We start from the raw sequence: 23,932 nt of genomic DNA, 5'->3' as shown, positions 1-23,932 counted from the left end.
ACCACGGCTTTCCTTTGTCCTTGCTTTCCATTTTGTTCTTCATTGTTGTCTAAACTTTGGTCCAATTTCCAAACCCCGTCAACACAAAAACCACAACCATTTCAGTGGCTTTTTGGAAACATTTAGCGAAATGCGGAGTGGTGAACATCATCCATATGGTAATTAATACGCCAAAGAATGGTTGTACAAACAGACGACCGGATCGTTACCGTCATACCAAACGGGTAAACATTATTAAGCAGAGCCGTCTTTATTTTCTGCCCATATTTGAATCTCCTTTTCTGAGTGTGATAATCATGTCCAGCGTCGCAAAAAAAAAAGTTCCCCGTACTACTAACACGGCGGATTAATGCTTGTTAAACATCATCAAACAAACAACTCACGTCTTAATGCTACTGTGTATGTGCGCGAGCGCTTGTAGCTGTATAACCGTGGTGAATATTGAGCACGTGCGGGTAGCTTTCTTCGGTGTCGATGTGACTTTTGTGGTTCATCGTCGAAGGGAATGGCGCAATGTTTTCGCAATTATAACGCCAGTAGTGCTTGTCGGAGGCACATTAACAGAGTCGTACTCCGCAAGCCACACCGGCTAATAGATACCGGCGGTAAAGACAGAGTACTTTTCCGCAAACACAATCCTAACATAACAGTACTTTTATTATTAAAAATACAGTTTCGTGTTCCCTGATGGCCTGAAGCTGGTTTCACATCAGTGCGAATGATGTTGGCACAATGTGCAAGGAAAACTGAGCATGTTTTATCTGTGCGGGCCGGAGTTTTAAGCACAATCGTGGCAACTACTCTTCCCCATCTGGCATCTTTCCGGGACGGCTGTGGTGGAGTCTGGTCGGATGGCTCGGGAAACAGCGCTTTCGTCGAATCAAAAGTTGTTGGTGAACAGATTTCATCAGGATAAGTATTAGAAATAAAACGGATAAGGGATTGAGACGAAACTTTCCAGCAATTGGGCAAAAGTTTGGTGTGATGGGTTTTTTCTTCTTCGCTTTGTTTTTATTGCCTTTGCATCGCCGTTATGGATTCGGGATATTGGGATATCGTGCTGGAAAAGTAATACCATAACCGGATGCTGCGTATGGAACGCAGCTGTGAAAACAGCAGATACGCATTACTATTATTTTGATTTGTTTGTAGGTAATGAATATCCCCAAGTACTCCTTCAGGAGCAGGAAGCATATGGAAACTATATTTCGAATAATGTAGTTTTATAACCCAGAAGTTTAGATTACTCTTCACAACAATATTCACGTATAAAGCTATTCAAACACCACAATGAAGCTTTAAAAAAAATTAAACGACTGCTGAAATCTTTGGTTTTTTGCAAAAGAAATTAGTATTTTCGCCCTTTGACCTTAGAACTAAAGCACCCTGCACTGAGTTTCATAAATAAAAGGTGGGTTTACGCTGCAAAACAAGCTCGCTCTTAGCGAGAGTGCGGTCTGTATCCAATTAAAATGATTAAAGCAAGCGTTTGCCACATCCTGAAACGTGCCTCGTTTCTAGCGAAAAGCTTTATGTGGATATGAATACTAATCATACTCGCTATTTTGACCGTTGCATTCCCAGGTAACGAGCTGCCCTAAGGCCTTTCAGGCGAGTTTTCGTTTATAGAGTGTAGCAAATGAAGATATAATGCTGATGTTGGGTAACGATCGGTGCTAAGAATTATCTCGGGCTTTTATGATAAAAATGTCCGGTGCTTTTTTAGTGGAAGGTAGGAGATTTCTTTCAATATCCGAAAAATGGTCAGACAATATTAATATTAGGAGGGAACGGGCAAACTTTGTTTGTTCAATAGGTCCGGTTACTTGGAATTTTTGATTCCATCGGAAAGATACCTTCGGAAGGTATCTCAAAGAGAAGATCAATGATTAACATTTGTTTTTGATTGCTTTCGAATAATATAATATCTAACATTTGATTTCTTCAAATTTCAACAAATCGTTTTTATACCTTTTTTGAAGATGTATAAAACCTCGTCTAAAAATATCGGATAAATAAGACGAATACAACATAGCAAAATGCGGTACTCAACTTTGCATCTTGATTATTCCGCAAATTTTAAAAGGACGCCACAAATAAATAAACGCATCGCTAACGACATTGTAAGCTTATGTCAGAAAAAAAAATATGACAATTGTTATAAGTAGATTGGATCTGCTAAAAATACTCGATCTGCTTTCGACAGAAGACACAGGACTTTCTATAGGATATTGGAATTGAAGTGGTGCCATATTTGAATGGATGCTTCAACAAATGCCAGTTCAACTTGAAAATATTCCAGAAATGACTCCAGCTATGCCACTTGAACTCAAAAACCTTGTCTTATAATGTTGATTTTGCGTGTTACTTTTATTACCTTCCCATTTCCACATAAATAAAACCATGCATCAACCCCAAACATCAGATTCATTGCTTTACAAATTAACATGCTAAAGTTCTGTTGACAAATTTAACGAGAACAAAATTTGAGAACCCACCATATACCGGCATCAACTTCGAAGCTGATTGAAATTGATGTAAATTCGGCTTAATTTCATCAGTCTCATCTCATTCGCTTCATAAATCCATCACTGGGGAAACCATTTTTCGATGGAAATGGTTTCGAAAATTTCGCCCCCAAACCTTTCGCAACTTCACCGATAGACTGAAATCGTTCCCGGTCTCTGCATGAATTCACACGAAATGTCATGCACTAATGAACTGGTACGATGTATAGAAAGCGTGTTGGAAAAGGCGATGGAAATGTGTGTGCTTACCTAATGGTAAGGAAGGAATGTGCATCACGCAAATCATGCCGTACATTAAGTGCACACCGTCTCATAATGCGATTCAGAAATGGTAAAAGGAGCTTTCCGTATGGGAGTATGACATATTCCTAGTTTCGTGTGATTCATGCTTGGAATTTGTAATGTACCGCGCAGTGCACGATCGTCAAAACGAGTAAGGTAGATACTGTAAATGAACAGAATGCAATTACGTATCTTTTGAAAAAGTATGCAGCTCGTTTGCTGCATTTTTTTTTTGCATGTTTAGAGTAAAAAATAAAGTGAAAACCTAGAAGATATAAATCATATGTACAGGTCCGTACCGAACCTGGAAGTATCGGCTTTCATTAAAAGCATCCCATCAGATTCTATTACTGCAAATCTCTTTCATAGCAACCTATCTCTCGTGTTCCATAGTTTCACCAACAATAGTGTGCCATATTTGCGGTTAAATTCAACCCACAGCACAACCAAGATGCCACTGCAAAGCTGTGCGGAAGTGGAACCCACCCCAGTATGACACGCGCTAAACGGAAGGTGGTTTCGTTGCCATGGCCATTGTGATGTCCGTTACGAGACTACACGCGCATGGGACGGTCGGCAAGGGACGCATTCAATATCCCCGACTAATTGAGGCATACTACATCGCGCTATAATTACTCTTTGCGCGGCAGCGGAATGAAATGCCGTCCGTGCGCTTATCGATATTGTGCCGATTTCGTAACTTTTAGGCGGAAAATAATAAATTTCCCACCGTGATATCGTTTGCGCTAGGTCGGTACATAATGGCAGAAATAGGGCAGCTTATCTAAGCGTAATTGTTTCATGCTATGAGCTGTTGGATTTATTGGTATCGATTTGAGTAAATGTTTGCGTATGTGTATGCGTGTAAAGGAACATAAATCATTTAGCATTTAAAGTAGCAAATTATAGTTTTTTTTATTTAAGTTAACTAACATAACACTAATTTCATAATATTAATCGAGCACTTTCAATCGATTGTAATTGTTTAGTATTAAAAATTAAAACTAGCAATTTTATTTAAATCAAACTCTGCAACTAGCGTCAAACAGGGAGGTCCAATTTTCTGCGCTAAAAATATTCTGCAAATGTTTATACCGCACGCATTCGCACCTGTTTTCTTTTCTTTAATACACGACTGCTTCATTAGCCTATTTCCACAGCTACACCTTGTCACACATTTCGCTAGTGTCGATCGATTATGCTTGCTGACGAGAATTTTAATTATACCCTGCGTTTGTTGCGAGTGCGAAAGGAAAACAAGACCTGTGTTTGCACTGAAACCCATCCAGCTCAGCTCATTCGATTTCGCTCGGTGCTCGGTGGTGTAATAATACCATTGTGCCAAGCCCAAGCACACACCGAGAAACTCAACCATGAAATGGGCGAGCAAACGAAAGCAAGTCATTAACTTTTCCCAACTGGAGATAAAAATATAACCACTAGGAAGAAAATGGAAAACTGGAAAAAATAAACAAGTACATTCGTACACCACGCGCAGTCAGAGTGCACGGGAGTTCTATCACTCGAAACTGACGCCATTCTGGGGGGTATCTGGATCTCTCATGTCGGCACAAAAGGTTTTGGTCCCTATTGTTGGAAAGTTTGTACGAGTAACAACGAGTAAGCAATTTTTTCTTCACTTTTCTCCAAACCAGTTTTCGATCAAATTAACCTTATAAGCTGCTCTTTGCTTTAGAATTAAGAGCACCCTTGTTTGAAAACCATTCTGGTTGCATAGGGACTCAGACAATGTAGACACTAATACCCATACTGTCGGTAACCTGTGGAGCGGTGCGCTTTCGCAAGGCATCTCGTTAACTTTGTGCCAAATAAAAAAGCTCTTCCTTGGCGGTGGTTCCTGATGCTTGGTAACATACACTTTTCACGGAGAAAGGGAATATTGAAGTAACAATTTTGTCCCCCTTCCCACCACAAAAAACAACCCCAGTCTGAGACAACCGTATCCGTGCCAGTCGGCAAATTTTGCTACGTAAAACGTGTAAAAATGGCTGGATGATTTGGCGTTTGTCCTTTGTTGGCTGGAATGACGAAGAGATCCACGGTATCCTACCGAGACAAAATCCGCCTCCAGCCGAACTGTAATCAGATCGACCATTACTGGCGCGTCTGACAGGCGTGCGAGACCCTGGGTAAACTATTTTGGGTAAAGTCCCGAGGATGGTGTGGTTGGTAAATGGCATGGTTATTTGTAACAGGTGTGCCAAGGCTAGACATCAGTATAGGTCCCAGCGGACGGCAAACAACGCATGGTTGTTTATTGGCAACGTGCGAAGGAAACTTTCGACGTAACAGTAGACATGATGCAGGACAATAATAATAACTCCCATCAGTATAACCCATTACCGGCACTTTCTTCCACTCCCACTGCCTGCTGCCAGTTCTGATGCGTTGCGAATGATTAAAGCTGTCAAGCTAAGTCATCGCGACATCCGGCCAAACTGTTACTATCAAAAAGCGATTGCGTACACTTGAAACGAACAGTATTATCACAAATGGAACATACTTTTGCTTGCTGATTGTATTTCAAGTGCCACCGTGCCTTTGTCCCCACAAAATGCGCTAACAAAATCTAATATCTTCACTTAAGAAGCACTAGACTCAGGGCGCCCGTTGTTTTGTCACACTCGGCTCTGGACGTAGAAGCTGGACGAATGGAAAACCTCAAGTCGTCGCTCGGCAAAGAAATAATAGACGAACAGAAGCCAAGTACCGGCGAGATGAGAGTGCTATGTAATCTGTCAAGTTCTAGCATAGTGGCACGAGGTTCCGGTGTGTCAGTCATCGCCCATTGTTGGGTATTACCTGGGTGGTACTGCCGCCGAGCGATGGGTCACCGGTTCAAGCATGAATTGTTCGCACCGTACTGGAAAGTGCAAACGCAATTCAGCAAGCAGCGTAATCCGAGATTAAATGAGGATGCCCCGACTGGAAGTGGGAGCGAAATGTGTCACCCGTAGGATCACCGCTTCTGCCCTGATTATGGGTCCGTTTTGTCAGTGCCTCGACACAGATCAAAACAGGGGGATAGTTTGAATGGGAGGAGAGGACCTTTTTGATGCCGTTTGGCTCCCTGTTTGGTCATCGTTCAAAAGCATCACGGCGTCATAACCATTTTGTGGGCCATCCCCCAAATTCGTGTCCATTTGGGTGGGTTCCAACGAATTGACACACTTTTCTTGCCATTTGCCAATGGGACCGCGGTCGTGTACGGTCCTGTTGTGTACACTCATAAGAGGAGCAACATTTGAGATTTCCCTCGAGATCATGCTGTGCCAGCGTCATAGTAATGACAAGGTTAAAAGCGTACCATTTTGCTACCCTGCTTACGAGGAAGGAATCGTACACATCCTTATGCTCTCGGTTCGAGACGCACAGCAAACTCTGAATGCGCCAGCAGGACAGCGTGGTCCTGCTTCTTTTTGGGGTGTTTGGTACGCTGATTGTGGCCCATGTGCGTCAGGTTGGGTGGCGATAATTTATGATACTCGGCTACTGGGAGGAGCCCGGCCACATTCATTAGTTCCCATCACTCCCCGGAGACATATGCAAATTTATGCGTCGAATTTTGTTTACCGAATCTACTGCCCCGGGCTGATCGTTGGAGTCGAGGATGTTGCCTCTTCGTTGGACGATTTGTGTGTGTGGATTGTTTTTTGCTTTCATTTTTAGGACTTTTTCCCCGGGCGTCCCTGATTGACGGGTTGATTGACAATAGGCCGTCCGATGCAGTGAGCGAACCCATAAATTTTCGGTTGCAAATGAAAAATAATGAAACTGCTCCGATTTGACAGCGTTTACCCGGTAGCACATGACGCAACAGGCCTTCGGTCTAGGGTGCTGGCCAGCTGTTTCTGCAACGTGACAGCACTTGCCGTATAAGAACGTGATTCGAAGTCGGTTGGATGTTGGGGAAATCCTATCGAGAAAATTCAGTGTTTTTCTTTTTCTTCTCTTTGCTCAAACTCTTCAATCGTGCCGAAAGTAGCTGTTCGGAACAGCAGCAAAAAACGGGAATTGAAATAAATCCACTGAACGGGTGCCATTGACAGCTGTTGCGGGTGGATCTTCTAGCAGGGAAGTTTCCCTTTTTTCTTCCGTTCGCTTCAACTGCCGCGTAAGCTCTTCCAACACACAAAAGCTATTGACATTTTGGCCCAGGGTGCAACAGAGCAAGTAGGGTTGTTCGCATACTGGCAGGCTGCAGTATTTGCCACAAGTGCATTGAAAATGCGCTTTTGCTCGGAACAGCTGAGCTGCTGCTCTGCATGACAAACGACGTAATGGAAGCGAAAGGATGGTCGGCCGAGTGCATCACGGCCGCAAACAATAGCTTACGACAGTAGGTTGGCTTTACGAATCATCTTTGTGGAATACATGTCCCACCACACACCGTAAAGTACAATGAAACGCTCGGCGTTTGTTTTAGGATGTCCTCGTATGGCAGCAGAGCACGACGACCTCCTTTGTCGTATGAATTAACATAGAGGAGGATTGTGCTTCGGGATCAGTCGGAAGTGGTAGGAATGTTTATTACATCAATAACACGTTCAAGGGCCCATCCTTTTGATAACGGAAGATGTACACAGCGTCCGAGAGATCATTCGTAGGCCTACCCACGGGAGCTTGTGAACAAGCGAATAAACATACACGGTATACGTTTACAGCTCGTTTGTGTTGATTTATTTATTGGAAATTGAATTTCCCAGTGCACATTTTGTACGTCTTTAAATTGGAAAGCAAAATAAAAAACTCGAGCGTGTTCGACCCTTTCAACAACTACCAACAAAGGGTTTTCGACGTTCAAATGCGGAACACGTTCGGTACCCTTTTCTTCGATCACAGCCCCTCACGGTTACGGTGGTAGTTTGTTTGAGATTTCTCCCACTTCTGAGGTCTCTGAAACAAATCCTACACTCAATAACAATCTAATTAAACATTCATAACCATAAGTCTGGCGGGTGCGGTTAGCTCTTCAAACATCAAGGTTAAGAAGGTTACCCTGGCTGGGAAACCGAAAAAGGACAGCTTTGGTCTTGGATAGTATGGAACGGATGAGACGCATCGTGATGGATAGAAATACTACAACGCTCTACCTTTTCAAGTACCTGTTGAAAAAGGGTCGGTTTTGCGTGTTCCAAGACTGAGTGAAATAATTGCGTGTGTAAGTCGTTTCATCCTATGTGTGAAAGGATTCATGGGATGTGACTATCGATAAATCTGATTTTGTGAAATAAATGCCTACATTTATGTGGGTTGGAAGAGAGCACATTAGTCGAGTTTTTAATGCGAGATGTTTAGTTTTCAATTTATTGAAGAGCATAAATTGCATGAGTCGTAAACTTCAGTTAATCTTCATACGATCTTCAATTGCATGAAACTTGAATAGCAATACTGAGATTACCTTTTAGAACAGTAACAAGTTTGATTTCAAAATTACTTATCTAGATCTACAAAGACAGCTTCAATTGAATAATGATCTGATGTATATATGCTGTAATTTCATATGATCTTCACGATATCGTGATGTCGCACTTCAGCATATGGTCAAATACGCGAAAGATCTTAACGCGATTCTCATCTGCATCGACCTCTGTAACGAAGAATGATTTGCCGGATAAAAGAGAAAACCAATTCTAGTCTGCCATTAATATGACAGATACATGACCCAAACGATCGTTAAGGCAAGTAAGAAGAAAAAGTTTCACGTTTCGCTACGGTACATATACTTCGACTTGAACAAACAGAAACTAATGAAGTGAAACTCTTCCAAAAAGTTTTTTTTTCCTTTGTGTCCCTTTTACTCGTCTGCCTAAAAGTCGATTTCACGTACGTCGATTGAGATTTATTCAATCTGCTGTCAGTGGTCCCAATTACCTTATTTATTGTGTGCGTGATACGACGCTCTTTACGCTTTTCCTGATACACACACGCGTTCAACCAACAAACCGGAAATAAACGAAGAAAAAAAAAGCAGAACTAAAACAATTGTCCTGAACACGCTAAAGTGTCGAATCGATCGGAACCATTGATAAATGACCATTCACTCACATTAACAATCCAAAACAGGCATGCACATATGTGTGTGCGGACGTGATTTCCGGGCGTTGAATTGTAAATACCGTGACTAAGAGATTTTCCTCTTCCGATGGTATGTCGCTCGCCGTCCCTAAACTTTTAGCCCATTTCCCATCGCACCGGTCATGCACAGCCGAGGAAAAGCTCGGATGGTTCAACACAGAAGCGCTCATAAATTGTAGGCGCTGGGTTTGACAGAGTGTAATGTATTGTACTGAGCAGTGCGATGCGTTTATCTTCATCGTGTTTTTCATCCCTCGTATTTATAATGGTTTACTTTAACACGCGGAAAATCGTTGCTTTCAAACATCCCCAACACCGCTGTCCGCTGGATTGGCAGCCGCACGGAAACACACCATTAATGTGCAAATCACATCTTTTCACCACGTACATTCACTGGGCTGGTGCTTTGTGCATAGCGGCGCACGATACGCCATGATCGATTCGATTTCAAAGCAAATATTTTGTTATCCCTTCGACATTCCAGGACAGGCGGTTTGATGGTGTAGATGACACGGGGGAAGAGTTGCGTGACAATGTGCAAAGAACACTTTTAGGCGCCAGTTGAAATCACAAGCCAAGGCAGGCAAACATTACACTCTGTGTGTGTGTGTGTAGAGGGGGAGGGGTTGGTGGTTTTTTCGGAGAAAATACAAGCAAAACCCCGGGCAAAAGAAGTTTGCTAATGCCAAACCATTTTTCAGAATTTTTGCTGAAGAGTGTCTTACCCGGCATTCTCGTCCTGTAACTTCGGTCGTACCTCGCCGGGAATCTCAGCCGCTATACGTAGAAGGCATAGGACCTTGCAAATCCTTGAATCCTTACCAAATTTACTGTTATCAGCAATGCCGGTCTGCTCGGGTTTCATGATGTCGCCAAGGTCCTCGGGATAGCAATAATCAGCATCAGCGTTGAAAATCGACTTTTCCGTGCCTAAACGTACGAGAAGAAGGGACCAATCGTCAGCAAAGGAAAGGAAAACGAAAAATGAAGCAATAAGCAGCTTCGTTACAATACAACCATCCAAAAAAGGGACTAATTTTCCACACGCACCGGGTAAAGCTTGCAGGCGAAAAAAGTGGCTCTTCTCGTGGCGACGTTGAAATGGATACGCATGAGATGCTGTCTCCCGGCATATGGGACATTCCTTTAATCTTTCTGTTTGCTCCTGGTGCACGCTTTACCCCTATAAAGCTCCGTTTGACACTTTTCAGCTTATTTAGTCACATTAACCTGCAAGAGATACAATAACATCTCCACTGCACGTTTCATTCGTTGGGTTGCCTACCGGATGGTTTATCGAAAGTGCCAAATTGATTGTAAAATCAATAGCAAACTCACCGCTTGTGATTTGTGTGCGTGTGCGAGCGAGAGCCGATACTAGCAGTAAGGGGGAAAAAATACACACCAAATAACACACTCTCAGTAGCTACTAGCCCGGGTGTAACCACAGGCAAACATAAATGTAAATAAGGTACTGTTCCAAAATCCCTTCCGTACGCCACAAGTTCCCGGGTCTCCGGGTCGGGCGACTGACAAACGACAATCGGTGGCAATTCATCCAAAACACGCCACTGACAGCCCGACCTGATGGTCGACCACCCAACCCCGAAGCGGAAAATACTTGCAGCGGTTGGGCGCTTGTGGTTGTGGGGCTGTCAGGAATTATGACCTCAGTGGTTTTTGAGCGAGCTCTAGGCAGTCGGCCACTCGAATGATTAAACAACCTGGCCTGAGTGACTCGAAAAGCGCGTATATACAGTTTGAAATGTTTTGCAAAGTTTCGTTGCTGGGCGATAAGTTGGGTACCTGTCGGTTTCAGTAGCATTTGAAGGTGCATTAGAGGAAGACGTAAATATGAAATTTAATTTATTAATCAACTCACGTAAAGACTTTTTTGTCATATTAAATGTAAATGTTTAGACTTGTTTTTTCAAAACAACTTTTGCGCATATAGTCAGCAGCTTGTGTGATGATTTTGCTAGAATGATTGTTTGTGAGTTCTGTTTTAATTAATTCAATCCGTAAAGCATTCCTGCATCTGTCACACTAATCAAACTCCCCACATTCTGAAGTGCGATAAATAAACTAAGTTGTATAAGAACAAATGACACGCTCAGCCATATGAGCAGTAAAAAAAGCTCCCATCTTTTGCATCAGCGGGAATCGGATGTAAAGTTTCTGCCAACTTCGCATAGGCTTGTAATTGACAGTCAAAACAACCGCATCGTCAGCTTCAGAAGACATGCGCGAATCAGTACACGTGCCGACAGGCAACAACAAAAAAAAGCAGAAGGTCCTTCCACTATTGGAAGATGTTCGTGGGGCAGGGTTTTGTGTGCGGAAGGCTCACAGATGGGTGGCTATCATGGCCCCACAGTAATAGCCTCCCAAAACGCAATATTGTATTGAGTCCCACGCTCGAACCTTTTTTCTTCTTCGTTCGTGTTCTGACTTCGATTGCCGGCTCCAACTCTATGGAAGCGTTTTTCCCAGCAGGGTTTTGAATCGATGTGTGTGTTCGTGAATGGTTAAGTAGTGAGAATGGGAAAAGAAAAAAAAAACCTAACCAAACTCCCACCATGACTCATTACACAGCGGCCTGATCTGCATGTGGTCGCTTAGGCGAAGGTCCTTGGAACCATTTTTTTCACCGGCCACCGGGTTGACCGATAAACTCAACGGCCAGTAAACGGTTTGTTTTGGAAAATTTACCAAATGTCAGCTGCCAAATGCTACCGCTGCCGGGCATTGTGGCGTCATTACACCCGGCTAACTGTGCGATGCGTTGGTTTTATTGCTTCTTGTGGGTTTTTTTTTCTGTTGTTGTTGCTCTTCTATCGTTCATTTACAGTGCTCAGTTACGAATAATCGTGCAGGTGCTGGGGAAAAACGGATGAATAAAAAAGGTGGTGCTCACGAAATTGAATTTCGCACAAAGTTTGACGGAGACACCCTCCAGCGACCGTTCTAACCCGTCACAAGTTTGTCCGACAAACAGCCCCAGTGCCATACGGAGCACCGTCAGGACACATTCGCAATACGCGGCACATAACTCAATTCCCAGCGCTTATGCTGTCCGTTGCGAACGAAACATTCGGATGCCGGGTGGGTTATTTGTGTAGGAAAACCCATCCCCAGAGTGTGTGCGGATGTTTTATTGATTTTCATTTGTGAGTACGTTTGGTGCTGTGGACCTTTGCTAAAAACTGGAAACCAGCAGCAGCAGCGAAACACACCGGAATAATAAGCTTATGAATTCAAGCACAGGCATATTACTTTACGGTTTCAAAATGAAGAACACCCCTTTATTTGATTAAAGCTAGCCATGGTTGTACCGTTGAGAATAAACATTCAGACGCCCTAGTTCATACGTGTACCTACCCGAGTGTCCAAACTACCTATTGAAAGGCGGCGTGCATGTTACAGAAATCGGCACCAATTTACATTTAGGTCAATTTATTGCGAAAAAACCACCCAACCATTTGCTCCCTTGCAGGCTAATTGCTTCTGCTTAAGTAAATCGAATTAATTTCGTGATCAATGTATCTTTGGTCTCGGCTAACGAAGGGATGAACGTAAAAAGACCATTCAGTAACTAATTGGATCGAATGCGTTTCAATCGAGATGGTTCGTTCGATCGATTGATAGACGGGCTGGATAATTACGATTGCCATCGCTGGATTTGTCTTTGCCGATTGATTAGGTTAACAGTTGAACGTTGATCGGTGTCATGTTATCGATTCGTTGTGTGTGCGTGTGGCGTTTGCATGCAAGAGAAGTTATACCTTTTGCTGTTCTTTGGACTATTGCAATCATTGCTGCTGGTAAAGCTGGCGGAAAATGTGTTCTTTTCGTAATTAGATGATGCAGAGGTGGAAAATTATAGCTGAATCAGCACTTTATTATGTCCTTTTTACGTCCGCATAGCAGGTGATCTCGTTTTCAATTATGGTTAAAAGTAAGAGGAAAAGTAGCTAATGAAACCATAACTAAATTTACTAATCAACTTTAAACTTAAATTTTAATATGTCTTTAAATGTCTTTAAGCAGCTATGTCATAAGGTGACATCGAGAGACAGAGAAATATAACATAACTGGATATGACAGTCAACTACTCAACTAAAGTTGAGCCCTAATTGTGGACTTCATTTCAAACTATAACCCCCATGCGATATCCAGGGATTCCTAATGCAATAATTTTAAATTCAGAGCTGTTTCAAACGAATTTCTCAGAACGACTACCAAAGCGCTTTCTGCCAAAAGCGGTAGTCGGTAGTCCATATAAATATGGCGAAATTGGATCACCTAAAACACTACTTTTGCTTCGGCATTTCATTACCATCAAATTCAAATAGAACACAAACCAGGCACACAAGCTTCGTACGAGGAGAAATGCAAAATGAGAGCTTAAAAACCCAGGCGTTATTATTCAGTTTCAAAAGTCTAGCTATAATTTAATAATTTATGTAAATTACTTTAACTATATCTCATTCGTAGCAGCTAGTTAGTTCGTCTCAATAATACGCCTGGTCTGGGTTTCTATACTTGAATGGATTGTGTTTCTCAGAAATGTGAGATAGCCAGGAATGTCAGACCAAATGGCGCTAGCAACAAGCTACTTCCATCATGTTGTTTCCCATTGCTCACCAAACCCATTGCTTTTCACAGTCATAAACAAGACTATCAAGCAAATGAAATGATCTCATTACATATCAAAATCGACAGAATTCAATGTGAGGAGCTATAAACTATGTTATCTCTCCACACATGCCACACACACACACACACTCTAAGATGGGTTGTGAAATGCCAAATATTTCATGAAACACTCGACGCTCGAGAATGCTTTACGACGTTGGCCGCTTGACAGGTTATGAAAGTGGTCTCATTCCTCTGGTGACCACCATTTGCTCGGCTGCCTAGTCTGTTGCCCGATAGCATTCATTACCGTAAACCATTATCGGATTATTTTTACAGCGGTGGTCTACATATCTGTACCACCTATCGTGGCGTTTTCGGGATGCCAGTCAGCTCGTTCCCGTACCGAACCGGATTATTATAATGGATGAGTTCACTTCATGCGCTGATGATGCTGTGACTTATCAAGTGCATCGATTGTCACCACACTCACGCTCAATGCAACCTCACACTCATCGCTGTAATTTGTTTCTCTCTCCAGGACGCCAGACATCATCGCAGTAGCAAGGGCTTAAACGACAGCACAAGATGCATTCGGTGGGCATCCATTCGGCGCTTGCCATCAAACGGCAGCGCAAGAGACGCGACAATCAGCGCAAGGCCCGGGAACGCCGCTACAGCATACAGAGCTCGGAAAGCGGCGACACCCATTCGCCGCACGGTTCAACACGTCGAAAATTCCACCCCCAGAAAGTGCACATCACCGATAATAATAATTTAGATACGAAAGTAAGTACCGTCGTGGGTATCCACCCGTGGAGGGAGTACATAACCTCTTCTTCACTGTGTGACGGTAGATTGAGAAGAATCCTAGAGAGTTCCAAATGCTAGTGCTCGGGTGAATCACCAAACGGACACTTAGCTTTGGGACAGGAAATTAGATTGGACCACATCACGCAACGGAACGGAAATTCATCGACTCACTCTCAAACTCTCCACATGCTCATCCCTCTGTCCTCCGTAGGTAGTCACCAGTATTGGCATGCTGCACATAGGAGTCGTGTTCGTAGTTTTCGGAATCTTTTTACTAGGCGCTGGATTTTTTCCAGATAATCTATCCAATCAACCGCAACAATCGTGGCACCTGCTAGGTAAGTGACGCACTGTCAAACGCACGGCAACTCACCGTTATCAATGCATAATCTTCTTGCGTTACAGGCAAAGGCTCCTGGTGGAATGAACTGATATGCACGGGACTGTTTGCCGTCGGTCTGGGCATATTTCTAATCATTCTGAACTGTGTGATAAGTAATCGAGAGGAGCAGGATCTCGAGAGCTACGTCCAGCGACAGCTGACACGTTCCCGGTCCGGTAAGTACTCCCACAGTCGCCCAAAACAATTCCCTCCCTGAGCGAGGGAACCACTTAGGGAAATGATGGCGAGTTAAATGCCACATCCGATTAGTCGACAATCAGCCGGCAATTGTGGGTGCATTTCGAACAGCTCGACGCGCCTGTCGATTCGCTCCATCCGCTGGCAGAGTAAATAAATGATTAGTTGTGGGATTTTCTTCCCGGCGCAACACGAAATAGCACACTTCTAGCATTTGCGTGGCTGGTGGGATTTTTTTCTTCTCGGCCGTGCAATGTTCTATTCGACAGCAAGGCAGGAAAAGCACAATAACGCACGTGACACTTCACTTTCGATTGACCTCAGTCAGTTTGAGAACGCCGTTCGGTTGCGTCTTGTGTATAATTTAGCCGAAAGTTCCGTTCCGGCCCGTCTAGTCGTTGTCCGTCAGTCCGGCAGCACGACGACGACTGGGTCATCGTGCTTCTGTATCTGTGCGCCACTAAGAACGCTGGAGGGAAGTTGGCAAATGTGGCTAGCGATATATTATTCATCGTATCAAAATGCCACCGTTTTATGTTTTCATGGTCAGCATTTTCTTTGTACAATCGTTACACGCTAAATTGATTACAGCCAAGCGCCAAGGTTTGTTTTTGTGATGCTAGCATTATTGTGCCAAGGTCTTCGAGCTATGGAGAATATCCTTTTAGATTGTGTTTTTTTTTAGTCTTTTGAAAGCAGAAATTTATTATCAAACGAAGCAGAATTTATATGTGCACCTCAAATGTCTAAACACATATTTCACATCGCTTTTATTAATGTTTTGTGTTGGATCTTGGATTTTGTGTAAAAAAATCAAGATAAATATCAAAAAACGAACCATTTCATTGAGAAATATGACCTTTCATAAATGGCATTTAACCATCAATTTATTTCCAAATGGATTAACTTTGTCCCTATTCTAAGAATGTGAACCTATTCGTCGGTATTAACACTGGTGAAAGTTCCAGCGTCTCCGGCAGGAAGCAGCTGGTGCTTTTCTTGCCATACACGTGTCTTTGTCAACTTCCATCTGTAGGGAAGCATGAACACGTTGAGCTTCATTTCACTGGGACCAAACTAAACCCAAAATCCACCGAACGAATCTAAACAAAAAATAGCACCTTGCGACGATGTGGGTCGGCTGTAAAGTGCCATATCACTCCGGAAGCAAAGAAACTCGCGTCCTATTTCAGAAGGGCAAAAGGAAAACACGACAAATATAAATCAATATGCTCACCCATTCAAAGAAAGCTTAGATACGTAGATATCGATTAACGATGCCGTCAATGTGGCCTGGAATGCTGCTTCCGGAGGCTGTGGGTTATAGGAACCGGCCACGGTTCACATTCCATTTTCGGAATGGAATTTCCCCATTTAGCCGCATGTGCACAACCGGACGTGCTTTTGATATCGGCCAGCAGCAAGAAGTACGTCATAAAACCGTGGCCCTCTTTTGAATTTCTTGTTTTGGGGTCGGGGGATTTGAGGAGGGGTCGATTGATCGGTTTCATTATCGATTTGGTCATTTCGTCGTTCTGGCTTCGTCATTGAGGGTTTTCGTTTTACTTTATCCTTTGCCGTTTCTTCGCACAGGTCATCGACTGGAACGTGACGTGGAAACTGGCGGTCTGACCACACGCCATCACCGCAAAGCCATGCAGATACAGAAGGGTGCTGCCGAAAGGGGGCTGGACGATCTTTCCAACTCGAATGTGCTGCTGACGCCGACCAGCAGCGAGGTGGTCACTCCGACAACACCGTCCGGAGGTAAGGCGAGCTCGTTAATATCCCCAGCAACGAAGGGCATGAATGACCTTCTGTCGTTGCTTAGCAAACCACCACCACCACCACCACCACCATCATCACCACCACTACCACCGGCACCAATCACCATCCATCACCGCATCCCTTGCTTCTGTTCAAGTTCATTAGTACATTTTATATTCCGCGACTAGCACGTACCCATTATAATAGCACTTCCATCACATTATTAGCTGCAAAAATCATCACACACACACAAAATCATACACTCACACACACACACACACCGAACTCCGGTTAGTGTTTCTTCTTTTATGGACTAGCCCTTTTCATGCCACAGTATAGCACCTCATAAATTGCATCGTATCGTATCCAGGGAAGCACATTAATCTTGTTTTATTTCTCAAACTCGGTCATTTTTCTTTTCTGTTCTCTATCGCTTTCTTTTCCATTCCCGTTTCATCACTTGACAATTTGGCTTCTTATACTTCCGAATTTTGCGTTTTTTTCATTTCGCTATTTTAAGTTTTGTTTAATTTTGTAACATCAAACTATTCCTCTGTTGTACCTCGGTATCGTTTGTACGGGAGTTTTGGCCCACTTGACTCCGCAGACCACAACCGTTCCGTGCGGGATACAACTGCAAAGCAGGCCGAGTAACTGCTATACCATGTTGCAAGATGGTGCATTCTCGATCGATAACGACCGGTTGGTGTTTGGAGTCAGATGCTGTTCGCCATCCGACATTTTATCCAGATAGCATCAGGCGACGCTCGTGTGCTCGTTTTTGCTTTTATGCTGTGCCCTTTCTTTCACGTGTTTTATTTTCTCCGCTTCCAAACAAACTGGCATTCCGATGCGAGATGTTCAAGGTCTCCGTTTGCCCAGCGGCATATTTCACCCTCCGTTGGGTGGATTAAAAAGAAATTAGTTTTAATCGTGCTTCGGATCCCATCCGGAGGATGATGAAAAATGCAAACACATCTCGGGAAGGAAAATTGTTATCTTGCTGTTTGCTAGGGAGAACACTTTTGCCGGGGGTCAATTATTATAAAATTACACATTGTACGTTTCTTTCAACAGCAAATTGAATTATGCAAAAAGAAGTACTGATAATAGTTTAATGGAGACCATGGTCGAAGCTTTAATAATGGATGTCATTTGATAGAAGTTTTTAGAAATTTTGAAGCATATTAATAGGGAAGTAAAATATTCTTCTAATGGCAAAATGGTTGCGATTGCATTCATCTTTAACATTGTCGCGATCGAAGTGGGCACAGAAAAGAAAGGATAATCTCCCGTCAATTAACCTTATGCATCTAATGAACCGTACACAACATACGACAACTCCGTCCCCCATTCCCCACTGTTCCACTGTTTTGTTTCATACCGATACCACATTCTTCTGGTTTATTTGTTTTTACCCACTTCTCCCACTGCGTCACTCATTACCCGTTTACGTACGAACAACGGTTCGGCTGACACAATGGAGGCGCCCAGTCTGTTTCACAAAGCACCAGGCGCCTCCATCTGCTGGGCGTAATTTGCATCGGTCGTTCGCAATAACGCGACGCGACAGTGATGCAGGCGCATGATGGTAATGAATATTCAACAGCTCGGCAACGGTTGTATCCAACCGTTGAAAAAGGGGGTCGGGAGTGATCCAAATCGAACAAACATTCACTTGTGTATATCAGCATCAGCTCGCATCAGATTAATTTTGACTAATGTCTAACAGACAGCGGCAATCGGCTGCCTGTTCACTCTAACACTTACCCGATAAAAACCTTCCTCGTCCATATGCAACAATTGCAACCACCATGTTCCAATTTCGTACGCTGCCAAATTAATGTCTGATACTGTTATTGAATCATTGTTGAGGCTGAGGAGTTTCATTCCGACTAACAACCCGTCTAACAACTAGGCCATATGTATCTTCACGCAACTATATTCGCAAACACCCAGCACCAGGGTTCGTGTTTTGAAAATGAACCTTGACGAGACTGCAACGGAAATTGCACATCAAAAAGTGCTTCGTATAAAGAGCGCCTTGATCGTATGCAAATTTTACACTACACCTGGTTTCAGGTGTTGCTTGTCATCTTCTTAGACATTTTTCATGATTTACCACAATAACATAAAAAACAGCTTCAGCCGGAGAAGCGTTAAACACCAGCACGCCAGTGATACACACACGATTTCACCAAACTTCATGCCTCACGCTCATGATTCGCTATCCTCACCGACACAGCATATATGCTTCAAATTTTAACTATTTTCCACCTGTTTTTTCTACCCCATTGCCATCTTTCTGTACGAATGCATTTGTTTTTATCTCGCCTCTCGCCCTGTACACCCTAAACTATCGCCCATTCGGGTGCGCATAACGGACGCTTCACAATAAAAACAATGCAATTTATGCTCGGTTTTCACGGCAATTTGAACCAACTAACTCATACCGTACGCCATTTCGGACCCCAAATGCCACGCTATGCGTTTATTCAATATTTGTCATACGTCAAACGGTAAACGGGTAACATACAATTGTTGAACATAAAACCAAACACATGGCAATGGCACTTAAAAAAAAAACAAACAAACAAACCCAAAAAGGCTATGCTTTGTAAGAATGTCATCGCTCGAGATTCATCCCAGTGGCCAAATGCAACAGAGAGGCAAGGCACGGCAAGGCAAGTTGAGCAAATAAATCCTTCCTTGAAGCAGCACTTCTTCTACGTTTTCGTTCCCGAACGTTTGATGTGTCGTGTGTCGTGTGTTAGATTTCCGTTTTTTTCTCCTATTTACTACCTGTTCTTCCTTTCGGCTTTTTGCTGTCGTCTGTGATGCAACGCAAACGGCCTCTGCTCATCGTTTCGAAACGTTCATCGTTCGATATCCCACTTTTTCCTCGCTAACTGTTTGTTGCTTCAAACGCCCTTACTGTGTGTTTCGTTTTTTTTCCAAATCCACCCTTGACCAATGTTCATGTACACCGGCATACATCCTCTTTCATCGTGTATCATTATTTGTCAATGCTGGATTAAAAATTGCTTGCGTTATGTTGACCTTTTGTCATCTTGCTCTCTTCCGGGTGTGTCGCTTTCCATCGTGCTTTGCTCGATCCGAATGTTTTTTTTACTTCTATATTGAATGCGATTCTTCGTTCGTCTATTGCAGCCATTTGCTAGCGGAATTGTGCAATCTATTGTGTATGAGTGATCGAACCAATATGATTTCAAACTGTTTACAAGGCTATTGAATAGTATTGTTCCTGATGATTTTTTTTAAAGATTCATACAAAACTTCATCAATCGACTATCTGAAGAGAGAGTTAAGAATGTCGAAAGATTCTTCAATATCCAGAAATTCATTTACGCATTGCAATGTCCTCTGCAGTGAAACTTTGTGTACATACGGAATATTCCAAGCTGTCCTAACCTTTGCTAGCAATGACCGATTTAGTTGAACGATTAAGCAGATATTCATCAGTTAAAATACAGATTTATCCAATATTGCTATTGAACAAAACGAACAATTACTAAATTGATTGATTCTTAAGCTTTAATGGCTTTTGTTAATAATCCGTTATTTCATTTATCTTTGCTCTATTATGTTAGTATACCCTTAAATTATTACAATTAATTATCAATCTCTAATTCATTCATTAATTTAATGGGAACATATTGAAAAATCAATTTACGTCTTCATACGTCTGATTCACTCATCTTCATACTTTGAGATTGTTTTCAGTGGCAAAATTGTGCTAAATTGAATTTGTGTTTGTGGGGGTGACTTTATGAAGCTAACTTCGCTCGTTGCACTCGTTGCTCATTATCATTGGTTTCAGCGTGAACAAAACACTGTCTGCTGCACAAAACAGTTCGAAACTTCGAGCCAGCAGCAAACCTTAGCCCGGAATTTGTGAGTTCGTAATTGGAACTGCAGTTGCAATCCTGATGCCACAGTGCATGTTTCGGTTTTAAACCCCGAGAGCGTTCGAACTCAGATAGTACGAGTCGGAGTATCGATTTAGGCAAAGCGCCAAAACGCGATGGCGATAGAGTTTGGCCTTAACAAAAACAAGGAAAAAAAGAAACTAATGAATAAACAGATTTCCCGATACGCTCCCCCTATTGCTTTTGGTTCGTTTCTTCAACTGTGTAGTTTTATTTGCGAATGACACAAAACTGGTGGTTGCTCGGTGTTGCCTTCATTGTTTTTAAACACACTCATCTCTAATTGAATTTCCTCATACTCTAATACTTCTCTTTCTCTTTCTCCTCTTTCCGGAACCTTCTTCTGGGATCTTCCTGCTTTTTGGTTCTGTTTTATTATTTAATTTATGTGTTTATTGTGTTTACATCTTTTAAAAAAAATAAAATTAAAACCTAGTTGCACTAATAATGCCAGCTAACTATAAACCACACGTCGAGATATTAATGTGATACTGCCATCGTTACGTCCGTTCCATTGCAAGCCTCACGAAGCTGTTACCTTAACTCAGCCACCGATAATTGTTTGATATATTAGAAAAAGAGGAAGAAGAAAAATATGCAAAAATAGTAAAATAAATACGCGTACGATCTCATCGCTCAACAGAAAGCAATAACAATAAGCGTAATGATTAAAACATCGAAAAACGAAAGTTATTAAACGAGTAAAAAAACACACATTAAACCAAAAAAAAAACTAAACCAAACACGAAAGCAATCACCACCGCAAAGTACAAACTAAACATCCAACAAAAAACTAAACTAATAAAAGTATAATTAACTAATATGCGCACCGTATCGATATTAGTGTGATGTGTAAATGTCGTTAAACACTCGCCGTACGTGCGGTCGGGATTTTAAAGAAAACTATCTTGTTGGTACATTAATAAAACCACTCTAATGAAGCTCCCTTCTTCGTTGTGGCTAAGCAATGCCAAAGAATAATCACAGAAATATCAATAATCATTTTACGCAAGACAAAAGGTGAATGGTAAAACAGATTGAAATTATTCTTAAAGTTTTTCCCTTTTGTTCCGTTCTGTATGGATCACATGTTTTATTATGTTTATTATTTATTTGTTTTGTAAACCCTTGTTCCTCTTTCTTCCTGCTTCTTTCTGGTTGCTTAGCAGCTTAAACGTACCTACCCCTCCGTGTAATAGGTGTATTGGCCTCAACAGCACAGACATACACGCTCCCAGGCCAACGTGTAAACGTTAGCAAAGAGTGTGCGGGTGGCACAAAATCGGGTGGTAGCGATGGATTGTGTTGCCATTCCGTTTCCCGTCTTACAGCAAGTGACGTACAAAAGGCCGGAATGAGAATTCGAGGACACTGATGTACCATTGATTTTATGTGTTAATGTTAAGTTCACGCCGTTTCCGCGCTTGTGTTGCATTAGCAAATTGCACTTCGGACCCACTTTTCCTGTTTTATTTTGTCGTTTGAATATGAACACTCTTCGTCGGTAAAGTTTAATCATTCGTGAGAACAAACGCGATTTGAATGACTTTTTTTTTACTGTCTCTTTGATACTTTTGGTTGCTTCGTTTTGTTTCCATCTTTTTGACCGTTTCCAGTTTTTCTCCACTCAAGCTCCCTTTTAAACCAAGTTTTCGTGCTTATTATTTTTGGCCCTAGCTATTCATGTTGTTTGCAACAAATGAAAACTGACTTGAAAAGAAAAGCGAAACCCAATTTGACGTACGCTGTATTTGCTCCACTTTGCATATCATTTCATCTTAGTTTTAAACCCATTGCCGAAGCATAACGAAAAATGTAAATCCTTCATTCACAGGGCTTAATTTCCTGTAGCAAAAAAAAGAAACCCATCCCACACTTAGATCATGCCTTTTCCGCTTCATTTCGATATATGAGCTAAGATAACAAGTGACAAACCCTGCATTTCCTGGGTTAGCCTGCTACCATGTGCTTGTATGCGCCATGTTTTTTTCTGTACGAATGATGTTATATTTTGTATCTTTTTGTATCTTTTTGATGAAAGCAAGCAAGATTGTAACAGGCTATTGGAAGAGTTTTTGTTGTGATTTTTGAAGATAAATTGTTTATGGTTTTTGAATTCCGATTCTCTGTCCAAATTTGACGCTTGTTTCGGTTTTTTGACCTATTTTTTGTTTTTCCCTTCCTCTATCTCTATGTCTTTGAATGTATGTATTGCGAATGGTATTAAGCGTTAGCTCTGTGTATAGTGTGTGCGTTGATGTATACTTCTTTTTGTTAAGCAACAATTTTGATCTTCCACATAACTTAACGTTTCGTTTCTTGTTTTTGTTTTACTCTCAATTGCTGTTCTTCGCTACGTCAATTTCCACTCCAATGATAATGAAACCTTTCACAATGCATTCCGCCCGCCATCGAAAGCAGTTCTGGGCGCTTCGGGTGAAATTTTGTTGGAGAAGATTTTGGAAGAGGACAGCAGCTACGGCGATGCGGATTACTACTCTCGGAACGTCGGCCAATCACCACCCGGTGCTGATAACGACAAGCGGTTGCTGCTGGGCAACGGCCATACTGGCGCGATACACATGACCGACATCTAAGCACGGACTCGCGTGGAGACCCCAAAGGAACACGACACGAGGAAGATGCAACATGCGTCCGGGCGGGCGGTTCCGATGGAAATCTGTGGTGTTGTCCAGGCTGTTGTCGTATCGGTAGGCTGACGCTGAATTGTGATGACGATTTTTTGTAGTTTTGGTAGAGCTTTTTGCTGGTGGGAGGGGAGTTTCGTGGCGGGACATTGTAACAGGGGTGGGCAAAATTAGTATATTCAACACACAAAGCAAAGGACGATTTTCGTACTGACTTCAAACTCAACGCATCTTGCTGTCATTCCGCGATGTCCGGTTTTGTAACACATTATCCAAACATACGACTAGGATGTGAGCTAGTGAGACATTTTCTTTCTATTAGCTGAACATTATCGCTAAAATTAGTCTCAATCAGCTCCCGATCGCGCAGCAAACTAATCTACCAACAACGTTGGATTATGCGGAATGAGAATTCCCACAGCATCCATTTTATTTACCCCCTAAAAGGCATCAACAAAAAAGGGATAGAAATACAGTTACACAGTACAACAAAACAAAATCTCGATTAATACGTTAACGGTGGGATACACGGTGGAAGATAAATCTTTTCTCCCGCTGCTTCCCAAACATAGAGATGCCCGCTGTGCGACATAAAAATACAGTAGATGATTAAGTGTGGGCGTACCA

General features: G+C 42.4%; 1 protein-coding gene across 1 annotated transcript; it reads left to right on the top strand.

The window, feature by feature from the left end:
• Positions 1 to 14,135: 14,135 nt before the first annotated feature.
• LOC128713455 (uncharacterized) lies at positions 14,136 to 23,254 on the top strand. Its single transcript, XM_053808316.1, has 5 exons — positions 14,136 to 14,336; positions 14,572 to 14,698; positions 14,766 to 14,918; positions 16,534 to 16,707; positions 23,079 to 23,254. The coding sequence occupies exons 1-5, from the start codon at positions 14,136 to 14,138 to the stop codon at positions 23,252 to 23,254; spliced, it is 831 nt and encodes a 276-aa protein (XP_053664291.1).
• The last annotated feature ends 678 nt before the right edge of the window (positions 23,255 to 23,932 follow it).

The sequence above is a fragment of the Anopheles marshallii genome, chromosome 3 (assembly GCF_943734725.1).
Source record: "Anopheles marshallii chromosome 3, idAnoMarsDA_429_01, whole genome shotgun sequence".
NCBI lineage: Eukaryota > Metazoa > Arthropoda > Insecta > Diptera > Culicidae > Anopheles > Anopheles marshallii.
Note: the sequence above shows the minus strand (reverse complement) of the source record. Positions and strands in the feature narration are given on the sequence as shown.